Here is an 18,808-nt window from a genome sequence, read left to right as displayed (position 1 = left end):
TATTGGTTTAAAACAATTGGTGATGATGATTCATCTCACAACATGCATTTATCTATGAAAGTTAATAAAGATCATTTTATGCATTTTAAAGCATATTTTACTCTTGCTTATAATTATCTTTGTCTATCAAAATTTGATGACCATTGTTGCAGAAACATCTTGATTTTTATTATTCAGTAATAAATAACGTTAACACTTATTATAATCATAGATGCACAGGAATTCCTTGTAATTTGTAAACAGTATACATCTCTGATATCTCGTAAATCAATTATTCAGTTTATTATATGTTTAACTCAACTTTTTATGTTGAGCGTGCATCTCAAATATTTTTTTTACTAGATTGCTCAAATATTATCTCTTGCGCATTTTATTCCGGAAAAGTTGCATTTGTCAGTTTTGGTTTTTTACTTTACGTTCACTGGAAGTTGCAACACGTAATATTCAACAAGCCGGTTTCATTTCACAGCTGATACAATGACCAGCACTGCTTCACCTCACTGGGAAGTTGTCGGAAAAGGCAAGAAAAGTAAAATCCCCACTCCAGTTAGTCGGGGTGAGAGGAAGAAACTCGTGGATGGAATGCCCAAAGTAGAACACTACGGTAAGAATCAACAAGTGTCAACGTCACCATTGTTTTTTGAACATCTGGATTGAATCATGTTATGCAATCGCCATCGCAAGACAGGGCGCTTGGATGATAATGTTATTTGATGTCTGTTGACTGAAAAATATTTTATTGATATGACAATTATGCAGCTTATAAATCATTAATCGAATAGTTGTTGATTTTTTTTCTCTATGCATGGGCCCTCTTACGAGTATCTAGTCCGAAATATCTGACGTTTTTCTGGCTTTTTTAACGATTTTGATATTTACTTGCCAGGTTTTCCTGGCAAGTAAATATCAAAATCATTAAAAAAGCCAGAAAAACGTCAGATATTTCGGACTAACGAGTATCGTGCCTTTTTTTACGATAACAATATAAGAGTGGATGGACAGTGTCTTAAATTATGCAGATGTAATTGAATATTTGAATTTGTAGATGTTAGGTATCATACATCACATAAGGACAAGTATATTTGAACTATTGTTATCAATAAACAATTCATAACAAATCAATCATGTTTTGGAATTTTAAAATATGGATGTGTTATTTTCCAGCTCCAGCTTTACAGGAATCAAGCACTCTGTTTAATGTTTTCTTGGAGAAAGAGAGGAAACAACAGCAGGCTAATGCACAAGCCAAGGCAGAGTCAAAAGATTCGAGCAAGACCAATGGGCATGCTAATGCTAGTAAAAAGCCAGCTCAGCCCAAGAAAAAAGTGCAGAAGACAGAACCTGAGAAAAAGAAGCCTACAGATTTCCTGTCAGCAGTTGCTGAGGTACTTTATTTCTTGAAATATGACAAGTAGTTGTAGTTGTATGTCCCAGGGACAATGTCATGTTGTAAACAGGTGTACATGTTTTCACAGATTTTTTTTTTCAAATCTATTTTGAAAACCAATACTACCCAGTATTGCAATAGAACTATTCCTTATAATGATTTTTGACAAAAAAAAAGTGTTTGTAGTTTTGAATACAGAGTAGCTTTTGTTGTTTATTCAGAGATGTGTATGCTGTTTTCGTATTATTTCTAAATCATTAGGTTTGACAAGATTGATTTGAAACTACAAGTTCAAGCAAACAACAAAAAAACATGATTGAGTATCATGGGTGGTTAATTATTTTTTAATAAAAAGCTACAAGGATGCTACCTTCAGTTTGACATGATCCAAATCTTATTTACAGATAAAGAAAGATGACCTGGAATCTGCATTGGCTATAACAAAAGCAAGTTTTCCTGGAAACATTGAGGTTTGGTTGAAAGATTTGGCCTCCTTGTTGAGCATCAAACTTGAACAATGCCCTGAGCCTGACCCTGTCATGAAAAACAAGCCTAAAGGTAAATCAAATTCTCAAAATGTTTTCATGTCATCATGAAACAAAGAAAATTTATTCATATTCCAAGTCCAAAATCTCTCTTTCTCTCTCCTTTATTTTTTTTTACAAGTTTTGGCAAATAATTTTGCATATATATACACAGATTTTCCAATGTGCCACCTAACTAACAAATGCCAGGATTTGATTAAATCTGTGATTCGGGAGGCATCGGTCGAGACTCTGGAGCACCTGTTGTATCACAGCATTACAACTATGCTGTCAGAAATGAACAAAGGTATTCAACCCAACAGGGTATTTTTGCATTTAGACAGTTCACAAACTGAAATTAACTTTACTGATGATTCAGGAAAACTCAATCTACAGAAACTTGGAATTCTTGTCCCTAAAAATTATGCAATATAGTACTTTTTTTTTTTTTCAGGCAATTCTAGCTATGGATACAGGATTTTCATCCAGTTGTTAGTGTACAGTAAGCCAAGCATTGCCCTGACTAAAACACAGCAGGTATGCTTCACACTGGTGTAAAATTAAAACAAAATTATATAGAAATTTGACTCCATATGTTATCCTTTATGATTACTGGCATGCTAATCCATAGAGGGTGAATATTGCCCTAAATATACATACAATATCTGATTGACAAATGGGTCATTAATGGGTACCTTGTTTCTTTCGAGCATTAATATTTGCTTGGATAATTAAGTAACATTTGTTTATATGAACCTTTACCTAGTAAACATGTATATTGTGAATCACAACTCCTTCCTTTTCAGTACTTGGAGTTGCTGACCACTCACCAGAACAAGTTACCCAGGTGTCTCTCCATTCTGTGGTGTCTGGGGGTGGGAGGAAACAAGGACTTCAGGAGTGGACTCAGAGGTACGGGTCAAAGGTTATTTTCTGTCTCTTGTTTTGGTGTAAAGATAAACATGTGTAGACGTCACGTCAAGTTATAGAATATTGTGCATGATGAAATAGAGCCATTTTAACAAGAGCTTAGGCTTTGAGCAGTACTTGCTCCAATTTGTTAAAGGCCAGGTCCATTCATAGTTTACTGTTCAATCATTGGCTAATGGATATGAATACATTGAATGCAATGGCAATAGTTTGACTTCATCAAGGGCTGTATATTTCAGTTAAAACAGCATCAATTTCACACAACAAACCAGATCTTGGGGGAAATAAACTTTCTGATTTTGTCAGAAATTTCTCTTAGTGAATTGAAATAAAGGAGGTCAGTATTTGACAGCATGTTTTGATGAGCAAACTAAATGGTAACTTCCCACTGAAAGTCCAAACTCTTGTTTGCTCTATTTTAGCATTAGACATGTTTGCAAGTTTATGATTACCAAGGAAGTGCTGAAAATTTTCATTTTCCAAATTGATGTTAGTACCCTAAAGAAATATCTAGAATATGCACGTATAGTTACAGTTAGTACTGATAATAATTAAAACTTGCACAATTGCCTAACAAAATTGATACTTGTATTAATAATAAAAAGAAGAATACAAGCACATGTGCATAAATGTATCTACCAAGGGACATGATGAAGGATGTGTCCAAGAAAGCATTTGAAAGTGTGATATTTCTAATGTGCCTAATTCTGTTTAATCTCTAGTCTGGATGGAGGTGATGATGCCCATGTTGAAGTCGAGACCTGTGGCTCCATATTGTGTGGATTATCTGGAAGAATTATTCCGGTAATAAATCTGAAATGCCATAAACACTTTATGTATCGGGTTCATATTAAAACATGTTCTGCATAACATTATTATTGTTAAGAACATGTTAGAAGGAAATGAAATGTTGATTTGATTTCAGGACCCACACTGACATGAAGAAGCTGTCGGGAGAAATGTCCCTGAAGGAGTACTTCTTCCTGGTGGACATGATCTTCAATGACCAGAATCTGCCAAAAGATCTTGCCAAAAAACTACAAACTCTGTATCCAAAGCTGAAGGTAATTTGATTTAAAAAAAACAAATAAAAAAATCTTGCAACTGAAATTGCTTAACATAATAACTGTACTCAAGTCCATAAAATTTTGTGCTTAGAAATCATTTTAGAGTCATTCATGCACCATGAAATTGCTACGATTTTTTTTTTTGGACATCATATTACATATATGGGGATTTTAATTTGTATCTTTTCTTGCAGAAAATAGCTTTGAGCAATGATAAGACCCATGGCTTCAGACAGGTGTTCCCGTCCTACCTGACCCGGATCACCCCGGGGAGCAGTAGGACCATGAAGGCAGAGGTTAGTACTTGTAGTAGCAGGGGCCAGAAACCTCGTTATTCCTACAAATCTTAAAATACTATGTTGTAATATTGAGTTGAGTATCTGGTAATTTGAAATGTTACAAAATACTACATGTATTCATATACCTTGCAGTTCAAGACCTCTAGCAAAGAGACAACGTTAAACAAGTGCAATCTGATTGTCCCAACGAGACTTTATGTTCATGTCAATATGCATGCAAACTGAACTTATTTTTCTTTCTTCAGATTTTGCCATGTTTGGTGGACTGTCTCACATCTGATAAGCAGTGCTTTGCTGTGTGGTGTCAGATGTACACCAAGCATCTGCCACAGTCCAGGTGGGTTGAAAGGAGTCTATTAAAATTGCACAAACAAAAGAAGTTGTAGTCAATTTGTGTGTTGTTTTCTATAGGATTTTTATTGTTCTTCAGTGTCTTGCTGAACTACCTGGCTCAGAACTGGGACAAGGTGGGATCCAGGCTGGACAAGAAGTTGTTCCAAAGTACCCTGAGGTCCTTCTCCATTACCAACGAAGAACTGGCCACTCAGGGCAGAAACAGCATGGATGGGTACCAGGAATGTGTTGCTGTGTGCAAGGTTAGGGCCCAGAATAGAAAATCTTATATAAAGCCCATCTAAATACATGTAGCTCTTACTTTAGAATTGAATATAACAGAATGTACATTAAATTACACTTTAAGGTCATAAAAAAGTGTTGTTTTTTTAAAATGCAGAAATTCAGAAGCTCTTAAATGATGTAAGGTAAATTCTGCATCTAAGAATGTACTCCAAAGCTGCCCAGTAGAGAGTTTGAATTTATCTTACTTAAATAGCTTTCCTATGTTCATTTATACACAATATATTACATGTATTCACTTATAATTTAAAATATCTTTGCTCGATTTTACCCTTTTACATAATCTTGAATTATGTACTGTAACAATTTAAAACATACTCTTTGAATAATGTACTGTATTAACAATTTTAAATTTATGTCATTTTCCTCCCATAGGACTTGCTTCAGAAAATGGAACAGACTCACTTCCCCTGGTTCTGGGTGATGTTCCTTCTGATAAGCACACTGTCCGCAATAATTGCATACGACATTTACTCCAGCAAAACTTTCAAAGGTTAGTATTCAGCTGTAGTGATCATTTAGTCAAAATCTTCCACCTTTTCTTAATCTGTGTTTTAAAACAATTAGAAACTGATTTTGATTCAAAATGTTTTGATCCCTTGCAATTGCAGCTTCAAGGACAGTGAGATTCCTTGAGGATTATGGGATACTAGCCTTTATGGAGCAGGTGTGGAGTAAACTTTCACATTATACGATGATAGCGTATAGGTTAGTACATATACCTACATTTATATCTATCGGTACAATTTCCATTTTAACAAAAACTTTCATTTTGAAAAGAGTTTAAACTCTTTCATTGTACCTTTTGATCCTGATTTAAAAAGAAAATATTACTTTTTTATGTACTATAAACCAACTTTCATTCACAATAACTTATGACTGACTAGTGGTAAAGTGGTTTGATGAAACTTTTTATTGTAACCCAGTCAATGAGTATAGTCTTGAATTAAATACGAAAGATATTTACAATGTAAGTATTAGCTCAAAAAAAAATTATTTGGGGGTTTTGCAATTTTCTGACTTGCGAATAAAAGTTTGGTGTTTAATTTTTTTTTGAAAAGGGATAAAGCAATGGCTTATTTTGTATTTCTTACAGCTGGCTGAGAGTGAATGTTCCTTTGTACACAGAGAAGGCTGTGAACACTGTGTCTCCCTATATGGCCCTTGGATGGACTAAGGTCAGCGCTGGAGCCCAGTACCTGTGGGAGGTCTCCACTCCTCAGCGCCAATGGCTGTACATCAAACTACTTCAATTAACTGAACAGGTAACAGCTGTTCATCAAACTAGCTACTTATTCAAATTTATAGAATAAGTCACAGCTAAAATAAACCACATTTACACAGGTTATTTTGAAATTTAGTTTTCGGAAATCAGACTTTTATCAATAAAATAATTGGACCATCACGAGACAACAGAATACCATACTTATTTTTATGCCCCCCTTCGAGGAAGGGAGGGCATATTGCTTTGCTGCAGTCCGTCTGTCTGCTGGTCGGTCGGTTCACCATAGTTTCCGTTCATTTTCTGCACAGAAGTTGCATGTATTGAAATGAAATTTTGTATACTAATTTATCATAATACTATCTAGATCAAGTTCGATTTTGGTTAAGATCAAGCAATTTAAGACAGAGTTATGCCCTCTTGGACTTAGAAAAATTCCAGTTTGCAGTTTCCGTTTATGTACTCAGAACTGGATAATTAAAAATAAGTCTGAAAAAAATAATGTAAATCTACTGGTAGGATAATGGCAGCATGATGCTCCACATAAATTTTCAGGTTTTAGTAATATGCTATCAGTAAGTTCAGCCAACTCATGGTATTGCTACCTTTACAAGATTCTTTATCCATGTACATGTATTGACATTAAGATTTATATAAAATTGTGTGAATTCGACATTATCACTGTATCATTGTGGATTTTGTGACAAGTTTCAGTCGAATTGATTGACGATGACATGACTTGAATATGTGTAAATGTTTAACCTCAGGTTTGATTTTTTATTGTAGGTGTACAACCTTTCACCGCAGCTGTGGTCAGATATTAGTGATTATATTTTATTGTCCTGGGATTTCTTAAGGGACAAAACATACCTCATATGGACCAGTGCAGTCCAACTATTTTTTACGTCCTGTAAATGGATTGAGAAAGAAGTTTTATTGTAAGTAACAGAGGAAAATTGTAGCATTTAATTCAGGGTTTTGGCAAAAAAAATTTCATTATTTTTTTGGCTCTATTCTTTTTACCAACTTGTTTAATAAAGATTTAACAATTTATTAATAGATTGTATTAAAAAAAATTATTAACTTTAAAGCCAAGTTAATCAATATTGCTTAATCAATTCTATTAATTTTTTTCAGAGGGCAACATACTTCAGATGTTTTGCAGCATTTTTTTCGGTCAGCCATTTCGCTTGTTCAGAGTTCAACAGTTTCTGCTGTACAGTGGTGCTCTAATTTATTTCAATTATCAAAAGGGAAATAACTCTGTCTCTATGAGAAACACTTTAGAATGGGAATCTCTAACATGTTTGTTGAATTAAAAGGGAATACATTAGTATACTTCTGCACTTGCATGTATATGGTACGTTGAGAGGATCGGAGGATCAGCAATATTTGGTTTAGTTGAGTACACATTTGGTACATTTATATAATATTTCCCATTACACCCCACCCAATCATGACGTATGCTTTATATTCCGTCTTAAAAAAAAACTTTCTAATAAAATGTCTCATTATTTGTTATAAAATTGTTAATTTTAATATCCTGCAAGAAAAAAAAAGATTGATAAAATGACAATATCCTGTTGAGTTTGTGTATTTAGCCAAATACTACCAAAGAATAAATAAAGACATTAAATAATAGTATGTTGATAAATTAAGTTGTTATGTTTTTGTCAATACAAACTCTTTGAATAGTTGCAAATGAAACAATTTCAATTTTTATTGACTTTGATTTCCATCAGACCTATTAAGTATAACTTGCAAATAAAATATGGTTACTACAACGAAAAAGAATTGTACTTGTAACAAAATATTGCATATATTTTAACCAGAAACAAAATATTATATCTGCAGCAAACAAGTGTGGAAGTTCTATCTATACTGTGGTTCCATCAATTTTAGTTTAATGTCAATTTTCACAGACTTCGTTTTTGAGTTGATCAATGAAGTATAATGTTCATTGCCAAAGTGCATTTTCCAAAAAATTAATTTTATCAGATTATAGCCCACAAATTTTATGTTTTCTTGAAACTGAATTTTACAGAATCCACAAAACTTGATGACCACAAATATTTTAAATAAAACATAGTATATTTCAATTATAGCAAATTCTATTTGCTGCTCACTGTTCTAGTATTCTGTGTTTTGTTCACTCTTCAATTTACCATTAGTATCTAATAAACATAAAAGATTTAAAAGAATATGGAGCTGACTTTCTTTTCAACATTCAATATGACATATAAAGCTAGCTTGGTCAACATAAAATGTATTGATTAGTAACTAATGGTAACATACCAGTACTCAGTACATGTAGTACTAAGGACAGGATGACATTCAAGATCACTTTTTAGGCAGGGGAAGAGGGCTGAGAAGTTGACAATTAAAACCAATTTTGATGAAATGCAAAGGCTCATAATGATAAATAGCAAGTGTGACAAAAATAATTCCAATGTGTAAAATTTCTAAAACAAATTTTTACAGACAACCATACAATTTCTATAATTTATAATTTCTATAATTTATAATTACACAAACATTTTTTGTGTCCAAAATTACCTGTTGTCCAGAATTACCCAAACATACCCTAAACTAAAATGAACAAGCTGCCATAACTCTGTAAAGAAGATGTTGATGACTTGTAATCAGCTGCAATAAAATATATTGAAACTGCACAGGGAATGGTTTTGTAACTTTCACTTTTGGATTTTGATTGGGGAAAGTCCGATTACCGTATATTGATTAATACGTGATAAGTCTGTTTGCAGTTCATTCTTTCATTCATCCGATATCACTTGTCTGGTGCATATCTTCTCTCCCCTTGGCCAAATTTGACGCATACTTCACCTAAAGAGTGCCCTTGGGTAATGGGTGTGCAGTGACCTTGGACCATGTTTCAAGGTCTCTAAGACTAAGGTGATAACAGAATTATCTGAAAAATCCTTGTCTGGATCATACTGTAAACCAACTTTTATTCGCGGCGACTTTATTTCGCAATTTCCTGGACATAAACTGAATCGTGACAACAAACTTTCGGAACCAAGCCTTATCCAGACCCAAGTTGTGATAAGAATCAAACAACAAGGGCTGATTCGCGGCGAGAAATATTCGCGACAACAAGGCTCTCACGAACCTAGCAAAAATTTCTCACACAATAATAAAAGTTGGTTTACAGTATACGGTATTCTCTCCCCTGGTCCAATCTGGCTCATACTTCAGCCACAGAGTGCCTTATGTCTAAGGATGTGTAGTGACCTCGAGAGACCTTCTAGGTCATGGGTCAAGGTCACATCAGACTACGCAAGAAAAAAAAATTGTCAGAGCATCTCCCCATAGCCCTATCTGGGTCATACTTTACATAAACAGAGCTTTTGGTTAAAGGGTGCATGTACAGCAACCTTAAGTCAAGTTTCAAGATCAAATGTGAAGGTCTCTTTAAAGTCGATTTTTAGACCAAAAACTATTTCCCATTGGCTTTATATTGCTCATATTAAACCCCAATAAGTCTTGGATGTTTTTATTCCATTTTCCATTATTTAAAAGGGGCCCTTAGAGATGGTCACAGTATCTCAATGATGTTTAGTCTTAAGGTGGCTCTATACACCCACAGTTTATTCTAATTTTTAATTCAGGAAACCACCAAACATATATCTTTCAAATATTAAAATGATGATATTGATACTATATGTATTTTTAAAGAATTTTTAAATGTTTTATCATGTTTTTTATACAAAAAAAAAATCAAAAAGTTAACTATTAACAAACTGAAAATGTTAAATTTTAAAAATTTTATAATTTCGCTTAAATGTTCATGGATCAAAAGAGTGGTGCAAGGGGGACAATCATGGTTGAGCATTTTTAAAGCTGTCTTTGGTGACATAGGGGTTTGTTTTTTAGAGTTTGGAGATAATTTTATTAAAAAACTTATAGAACAATGCAATAATATATTTTGGAGAGATGTTTTTGATGCTTGGCTTAATGTTATGACAATACACTCTAACCAAATTTCTGAATCTAACAGTAATATAATATTTTCTACAATATGGCATAACTCAAACATTAAAGTAGAGAAGAAGTCTATGTTTTATAAAGAATGGTACAAAAAAGGTGTGAAAATTGTTAAAGACCTCTTTCATGATGATGGGTCATTTTTATCAAAATCTGATTTTGAAAAAAGATTTCATTTGAACAAAGTATGTTTTATGCAATATAACAGCATAATTAGTGCTGTTCGAAAGTTTGTTAAAGACTCAATTTCTTCAAAAGAGAACTATGTCAATATTGTTGGTCCTTTTCTACCCTTTTACTGTGTTGAATTACTTTTGTACAAGAAATGCACTAAACCTATATATAATTTAATCAATACAAATGTCCAATGTATTATTCCAAACTCAATCATTCGATGGAATTCAAAAATTGTCATGAGAGGCTACTCCGAACTAATTTTACAGGATATTTTCAAAGTATGTTTCAAAGTTACAACAGATACTACTGTACAGTGGCTACAATATAGATCTCTACATAGAATTCTTCCTGTAAAATCGTATCTAAAAAAGATAAAAATAGTTGAAAATGATACATGTTCTTTTTGTAATAATGAAGTAGAAACTATTGAACATGTTTTCACATCCTGTTCCTTTGTTTTGTATTTATGGAGTAGTTTAAGTATGCATATATATTATGCTGTTTCAAAAAGAATTGGCTTTAATGAGTATAACATATTATTTGGAGAGACTCCTCCTTCTAATTCTAACTTAGTCATCAACTTTTTGATCCTGTATACAAAACAATGTATTTTCAATGCCTGTACAACAAAAAAAAGTTCCAATATTTGCAGGTCTACTATGTCACTTAAACCTTAGATATGAAATTCAGAAACTCTTCTTTTGATAAACATAATGATAGATGGTTTGAATGGAAAAATCTTTTTCTTAATATTTAACTTCAAGAGCTTTATTCATTTCAGTTTATGCAAAATTGTATCAACTTGAATAGTTTTCTAGATTTATGAGATCATGACTTGTATGTATGTGTGTACGAATGTGTTATATGTATTATAAAATGAAAAACTGTAAATAAAAAAAACAAAAAAAAACTATTAACAAACTGAAAGAAATTTGATTGTCAAATGATGGATATTTCTTTCAGACACATAAAAAAATATAACACTTATAATAACATTCAAACATATTTTTATTGCAAATTTTTTTAGTAGTTCACATCTTCTTACTCGGTTGACAAATCATCTAAAAACTGCTTGATAAGAAAATGTCTAGCTTTAAATAAATATCATTATTTATGGCATAAAAAATTTGAATGAAAATCATTACAAATCAATAATAACTGTGATATAACAATACTCAATGAACATAAAGATAGTGATGGTAATTTTCTTTTATTAGATGTTACCATATTAATATATATGGACCAAATTTGGACTCACCAGCCTTTTACATAAACGTCCTTAATAAGATTCAAGATATTTACTCTAACCAGCATATAGCAAACTATTTGCGATTTGTTATAAAATGTGTTTATAATACCTGCAAGGAATTTGTAGACAAATTATGACAAAAAAATATATTTAAGTCTACCTTTAGGTATCCTCTTGCATATGTATGAGTTTTTGATAGATAGTGTTCCCCTCTCTTTCTCCACCCTCTTTAACCCCCCCCCCCCCACCTCATAACTAAAAATACTCAAACTTTCATGGGTGATAAAAGCAAGTTTTCAAGATTGTTTGTGCATATATATGTCTGTCTGTCGGTGTATACACCTATTTGTACAGGTGCTTTTTTATGTGACTGTGTTTATATTATACTTATATTCTAAATCTCAAATGAAGTGAATATGTGATGTGTATGCACTGTAAACTAAATATATAAGAAGATGTAAATAACTTGTACATGAAAGTTTGAATAAAAAAAAAATCATTACAAAGAATGATTGCATGGTCACATTTTAGATATACTTCTTTTTTTTAACTGTCTGAGTAAAATCGCTTCTTGCTAAATTCTTTGTTTTCATCCTTCAAATTTCGAATTTCTCTCCTTAATTTTTTAATTTCAAGCTCCGTTTTCTCACGAGAAAGTTGCTCAAACGTTTTTCTAGTTCCTCCTTATCTTGCCAATTCTGACTACTACAACCATCAGAGCCAGTTAAGCTGCGAGTTCGAATTCTTTTACCTGGAGCTTGAGATGTTGCTGAAATATCTGTGTTTGTGCCAGGGCCAGGGGATTCCTTAACCACACTCATTCCTTTCTGTCTGAAATGTTTTTTCAGAGGCTTAATAACTCATTAAATTCTTTAGCCGTATGTTTTAATTAAAGTAAGGTTTACGGCTTCTGTTTCTTAACATTTTTAGCTCACCTGAGCTAATAGCTCATTAGTGAGCTTTTCTGATCCCTTTTTGTCCAGTTTCAGTCCGTCCATTCATCCATCTGTCTGTCCATCCATAAAATTTTTATATTTTTAACTTCTTCTCCAGAACCACTATGGCAATTTCAACCAAACTTGCCCCAAAGAGATTGCAGACTGACAGAAAGACGGACGGACAGATGGATGCTGTACAAAAAGTGATTAGAAAATCTAACTTGAGCTTTCAGCTCAGGTGAGCTAAAAACCCTGTTTAATAAATAACTGAGGTAATTATAGCTCTTGACGTCACATCTAAAATAAAGGTCAGCTGGTGTAATGTAACAATGAAAATCTGAGTTATCTCCTTGTAGCCGCAAACCTCACCAAAACCCAATAAACAATCATTTCATTATAATTCTATTTGTATAGGCATTCATATTCTGTGAAATAAATATTAAATAGAAATTACAACAACAATCAACCTTCATTAAATAAAAACTCACCCCATTTTTGAGGAGGAGTCATTTTCCCATCCCTTCAAATTGTCTTCACTTTCAGCACTGGCAGATTTAGAAGTTAGATCTCCTCCTGAAAATCAGATTTATTTAAAATACAGTTCAGTTCATTTTCAACAATACTCTATTTAACAAAGTAAAAATAAAGAAAACATTCATGAGTTCTTTACTTTAATGAAATAATGATACTCTTAGCTTTTATAGTTAATAATACAAGTTTAATTTTATTGTATATCGGTAATAAAACATCATATTGAAAGCATAAAGGCCTATGTATACAATATTTAAATGCACAAAAAGACTATACATGTATAAATGTCGCTGAGGGGGGAGAGGGCACCATAGGATAAGGGGAACTAACTCGTATAGGTCCAACCCAAGAAACAGGGGGCCATGAAGCCTATAGTCAATAGGCTTAAGTTGACCTCTAATTTGAATATGCATAGAGCTATAACTCGAAGGCAGGTTTTACACAATTTATTGATTAAGTGATTTGAATTAACTATGAATTATCAACAATAATCAAATAGAACAGGATAAAAATAATTATTTCTTAAAATGCCAAATGAGTCAGATTTAAATTTAGCTCGATGTTGCTTAGTCTACTGACTGACTGGTGGACAGTCGATTAGATAGTCAGTATGAAGACATAAGCAACATAAGGTGGTGGCCAAAAGTGTCCGACTGACTTGAATAAATTTCAAACTCACTGGTATTTATAATTTAACAGATAATTAATAATATTGAGGTATAGTACTCATGATAATAACTCAAAAGCAAGGACAACTCAGAACAATTACATTGACTTATTGGGGATAATTAACAAAGCAGACTGACCCTCGCTAATTCATTGTCATCTGGCATGAGTTAACTCTAAAACACGTTACTCAAAATGACATACTATGACATAAATATAAAGCATCCAATTTTGCGTGTACTGACAAACCTGTAGCAGGTTCATGATCTTTCTTATCTTCCATCTGCATTCTCATCCATTTTTTCTTAAGTCGTTGAGATGTTGAGATTGGTCCAAACTTCGCGTTATTAAACAATAACGTAATTTGAGCCCAAGCTTTCTCTAAATCTTTTTTTCGCCAATATATTTCCTATTGTCGAAATCTCTCCTATTTCAAATTATTTCTATTAGAGCGGCAGTTTCCTCTGCAGTAAACTTTGCCCTTTTCTGCTTTTTACTCTCCTGGGCCATCTTGTTAAAATCTTTTTGATAATAAGGTTTAAATTGAAGGTAATGTCTTGCAGATCTTTCTTGCTCTCTACACAACTTGGTGACATCAAGAATATTTTAGTAGTCGATTTTTTCCGCTTCAGGAAACAGGAGGAATTTAGGTAACACCTTTTGTAGGTATTTAAAACAAGTTTTTCACAAAAAAAAAATGAGTGGCGTCGGAATCAAATTGAAAGTGTGTGTGGGGGGGGGGGGGGGGGGGGCGGGGGGCTAGACTTGTACAAAATATTGACAAGCAAGAAAAGGTCTTTGGTATGTATAAATTTGCAAAAAAAGTCAGCCCCCCACCCCCCGGTCAGACGCCTATGATATATACCACACGGAAGACAGCGGTAGTCAAACCACTAACGTACGTATAACAAGGGGACTTGTTATTCGTCACTGGTCATACTTTGTGTTGGTCATTGGTCCGAGTGGTCTATGTGTCTTCTGGTACAACTACTATGCTTTTTCTTTCACAACAAAACACGCATTTGTAATGTGATTTTCCTGCCGATACGATTGGAAGTGAAATACATGCCTAGTTAATCGTTGAATTTTCATTAGGCGCACACTGTACGTTTGACTTAGCTTGTATTAGATGCATTTTGAGTACAATTACATGCTTTTGTCCAGCGTATGTCCTTGTTGTGTTAACAAGAATCTCAAGGATTCAGAGATGGAACGTTTTATCTTACCATTTAATAGTTTCTTGCATGCACAACAACCATTTGTTTACAGCATGAAATCGTGCAATCTTAAAGAGAATAACATAGGCCTACATTTTATATTTTATAAAAGTAGTAGAAAACGCAGATCAAATAATTTCAAGTTGTTATTAGCAAATTTTTAATTATTAAGAAAAGAAAAGAAAAATACATTTCAACAATGTATATTATTAAGTATAAAAAGAAGATCACGTGACGGGCTCACAGGTAGACGCTTCTTTCGAGCTCCGTAGTTTTGATCAAATTTTTTGGATTTTGACGACGAATTGATATAATTAATGGTTTTTGTGGACTTACATTGACTTTAGGATATACCTGACAATTTTCCTGGCGTTAATGTGAGTTTATGTGTTTTTTTTTAAATATATAGTAACATTATTTGTGTGTACCTGAGACTCGGTGATTAGTTCTCAGAATGTCGCAAATCTCAAAACCGGTCTATTTAAAGAACAGCGAGATCCTCGCTCCAGCGGAGGGTAAAATTACCAATTTTCTATTGGTACAGTGTGTTACCAAAGTGGTCGGAGATACCGTTAAATGTATACAGTTAGATAGAGATCTACGGAGAATTTATTTGACCACCATAGAGGGCAGGGACAAACTGTTGCTACAAGGCATAGACGTAGATGATCAGCATATCAGTGTCTATGATTCCAACCCGTATTCTACAGGACTGGAAGCGCCCGATGACAAATCTTTAAAAATCACAATCTGCGGTGTTCCTCTTTCAGTGGATGATAGTGCCGTTTTCGAAATGTTATCGAAATTGAAGGTTTCTCCAAAAACAGAAATGTATTATGAAAAAATTAGAAATCCTGAAACAAAAAAAATGACAAGTGTACTAAACGGCAACCGTTGTAAGTAACAGAGGAAAATTGTAGCATTTAATTCAGGGTTTTGGCAAAAAAAAATTTCATTATTTTTTTGGCTCTATTCTTTTTACCAACTTGTTTAATAAAGATTTAACAATTTATTAATAGATTGTATTAAAAAAAATTATTAACTTTAAAGCCAAGTTAATCAATAATGCTTAATCAATTCTATTAATTTTTTTCAGAGGGCAACATACTTCAGATGTTTTGCAGCATTTTTTTCGGTCAGCCATTTCGCTTGTTCAGAGTTCAACAGTTTCTGCTGTACAGTGGTGCTCTAATTTATTTCAATTATCAAAAGGGAAATAACTCTGTCTCTATGAGAAACACTTTAGAATGGGAATCTCTAACATGTTTGTTGAATTAAAAGGGAATACATTAGTATACTTCTGCACTTGCATGTATATGGTACGTTGAGAGGATCGGAGGATCAGCAATATTTGGTTTAGTTGAGTACACATTTGGTACATTTATATAATATTTCCCATTACACCCCACCCAATCATGACGTATGCTTTATATTCCGTCTTAAAAAAAAAAACTTTTTAATAAAATGTCTCATTATTTGTTATAAAATTGTTAATTTTAATATCCTGCAAGAAAAAAAAAAGATTGATAAAATGACAATATCCTGTTGAGTTTGTGTATTTAGCCAAATACTACCAAAGAATAAATAAAGACATTAAATAATAGTATGTTGATAAATTAAGTTGTTATGTTTTTGTCAATACAAACTCTTTGAATAGTTGCAAATGAAACAATTTCAATTTTTATTGACTTTGATTTCCATCAGACCTATTAAGTATAACTTGCAAATAAAATATGGTTACTACAACGAAAAAGAATTGTACTTGTAACAAAATATTGCATATATTTTAACCAGAAACAAAATATTATATCTACAGCAAACAAGTGTGGAAGTTCTATCTATACTGTGGTTCCATCAATTTTAGTTTAATGTCAATTTTCACAGACTTCGTTTTTGAGTTGATCAATGAAGTATAATGTTCATTGCCAAAGTGCATTTTCCAAAAAATTAATTTTATCAGATTATAGCCCACAAATTTTATGTTTTCTTGAAACTGAATTTTACAGAATCCACAAAACTTGATGACCACAAATATTTTTAATAAAACATAGTATATTTCAATTATAGCAAATTCTATTTGCTGATCACTGTTCTAGTATTCTGTGTTTTGTTCACTCTTCAATTTACCATTAGTATCTAATAAACATAAAAGATTTAAAAGAATATGGAGCTGACTTTCTTTTCAACATTCAATATGACATATAAAGCTAGCTTGGTCAACATAAAATGTATTGATTAGTAACTAATGGTAACATACCAGTACTCAGTACATGTAGTACTAAGGACAGGATGACATTCAAGATCACTTTTTAGGCAGGGGAAGAGGGCTGACAAGTTGACAATTAAAACCAATTTTGATGAAATGCAAAAGCTCATAATGATAAATAGCAAGTGTGACAAAAATAATTCCAATGTGTAAAATTTCTAAAACAAATTTTTACAGACAACCATACAATTTCTATAATTTATAATTTCTATAATTTATAATTACACAAACATTTTTTGTGTCCAAAATTACCTGTTGTCCAGAATTACCCAAACATACCCTAAACTAAAATGAACAAGCTGCCATAACTCTGTAAAGAAGATGTTGATGACTTGTAATCAGCTGCAATAAAATATATTGAAACTGCATAGGGAATGGTTTTGTAACTTTCACTTTTGGATTTTGATTGGGGAAAGTCCGATTACCGTATATTGATTAATACGTGATAAGTCTGTTTGCAGTTCATTCTTTCATTCATCCGATATCACTTGTCTGGTGCATATCTTCTCTCCCCTTGGCCAAATTTGACGCATACTTCACCTAAAGAGTGCCCTTGGGTAATGGGTGTGCAGTGACCTTGGACCATGTTTCAAGGTCTCTAAGACTAAGGTGATAACAGAATTATCTGAAAAATCCTTGTCTGGATCATACTGTAAACCAACTTTTATTCGCGGCGACTTTATTTCGCAATTTCCTGGACATAAACTGAATCGTGACAATTAATTTCGGAACCAAGCCTTATCCAGACCCAAGTTGTGATAAGAATCAAACAACAAGGGCTGATTCGCGGCGAGAAATATTCGCGACAACAAGGCTCTCACGAACCTATCAAAAATTTCTCACACAATAATAAAAGTTGGTTTACAGTATACGGTATTCTCTCTCTTGGTCCAATCAGGCTCATACTTCAGCCACAGAGTGCCTTATGTCTAAGGATGTGTAGTGACCTCGAGAGACCTTCTAGGTCATGGGCCAAGGTCACATCAACTACGCAAGAAAAAAATTGTCAGAGCATCTCCCCATAGCCCTATCTGGGTCATACTTTACATAAACAGAGCTTTTGGTTAAAGGGTGCATGTACAGCAACCTTAAGTCAAGTGAAGGTCTCTTTAAAGTCGATTTTTAGACCAAAAACCATTTCCCATTGGCTTTATATTGCTCATATTAAACCCCAATAAGTCTTGGATGTTTTTATTCCATTTTCCATTATTTAAAAGGGGCCCTTAGAGATGGTCACAGTATCTCAATGATTTTAGTCTAGATGTTTAGTCTAAAGGTGGCTCTATAAACCCACAGTTTATTCTAATTTTTAATTTAGGAAACCACCAAACATATATCTTTCAAATATTAAAATAATGATATTGATACTATATGTATTTTTAAAGAATTTTTAAATGTTTTATCATGTTTTTTGTAAAAAAAAAAAAAAAAATGAAAAAGTTAACTATTAACAAACTGAAAATGTTAAATTTTATAATTTTTTTAAATTTTGCTTATATGTTCTTGGATCAAAAGAGTGGTGCAAGGGGGACAATCATGGTTGAGCATTTTTAAAGCTGTCTTTGGTGACATAGGGGTTTGTTTTTTAGAGTTTGGAGATAATTTTATTAAAAAACTTATAGAACAATGCAATAATATATTTTGGAGAGATGTTTTTGATGCTTTGCTTAATGTTACACTCTAACCAAATTTCT

At 32.9% G+C, this 18,808-nt stretch overlaps 2 protein-coding genes and 1 long non-coding RNA gene across 4 annotated transcripts; 2 read left to right on the top strand and 1 right to left on the bottom strand.

Moving 5' to 3' along the window:
- The first annotated feature begins 409 nt into the window (after nt 1-409).
- On the top strand, nt 410-7,706 carry LOC128167978 (transmembrane protein 214-B-like). Its single transcript, XM_052834011.1, has 16 exons — nt 410-604; nt 1,165-1,385; nt 1,792-1,945; nt 2,087-2,218; nt 2,366-2,448; nt 2,718-2,823; nt 3,564-3,645; nt 3,767-3,905; nt 4,103-4,204; nt 4,453-4,544; nt 4,638-4,803; nt 5,219-5,336; nt 5,455-5,551; nt 5,940-6,108; nt 6,852-7,003; nt 7,203-7,706. Exons 1-16 carry the CDS (start codon nt 478-480, stop codon nt 7,324-7,326), a joined length of 2,064 nt encoding a protein of 687 aa, XP_052689971.1. The 5' UTR covers nt 410-477; the 3' UTR covers nt 7,327-7,706.
- Nucleotides 7,707-11,775: 4,069 nt separating this feature from the next.
- Nucleotides 11,776-14,218, bottom strand: LOC128167216 (uncharacterized). The gene is made up of 3 exons (XM_052832795.1): nt 13,881-14,218; nt 12,923-13,007; nt 11,776-12,327 (listed from the first exon to the last, which is right to left on the bottom strand). The coding sequence occupies exons 1-3, from the start codon at nt 13,924-13,926 to the stop codon at nt 12,114-12,116; spliced, it is 345 nt and encodes a 114-aa protein (XP_052688755.1). The 5' UTR covers nt 13,927-14,218; the 3' UTR covers nt 11,776-12,113.
- Nucleotides 14,219-15,007: 789 nt separating this feature from the next.
- Nucleotides 15,008-16,451, top strand: LOC128167222 (uncharacterized). 2 transcript variants are annotated; one of them, XR_008241227.1, is made up of 2 exons: nt 15,008-15,225; nt 15,945-16,451. It is a non-coding gene; the product is annotated as an uncharacterized LOC128167222 (long non-coding RNA). The 2 variants fall into 2 exon arrangements; XR_008241228.1 differs by lacking the exon at nt 15,008-15,225 and adding an exon at nt 15,233-15,744.
- The last annotated feature ends 2,357 nt before the right edge of the window (nt 16,452-18,808 follow it).

The sequence above is a fragment of the Crassostrea angulata genome, chromosome 10, assembly GCF_025612915.1.
Source record: "Crassostrea angulata isolate pt1a10 chromosome 10, ASM2561291v2, whole genome shotgun sequence".
In the NCBI taxonomy this organism is placed as follows: Eukaryota; Metazoa; Mollusca; class Bivalvia; order Ostreida; family Ostreidae; genus Magallana; species Magallana angulata.
The sequence above is the reverse complement of the archived record's forward strand: the minus strand, read 5'-3'. Positions and strand labels throughout refer to the sequence as shown.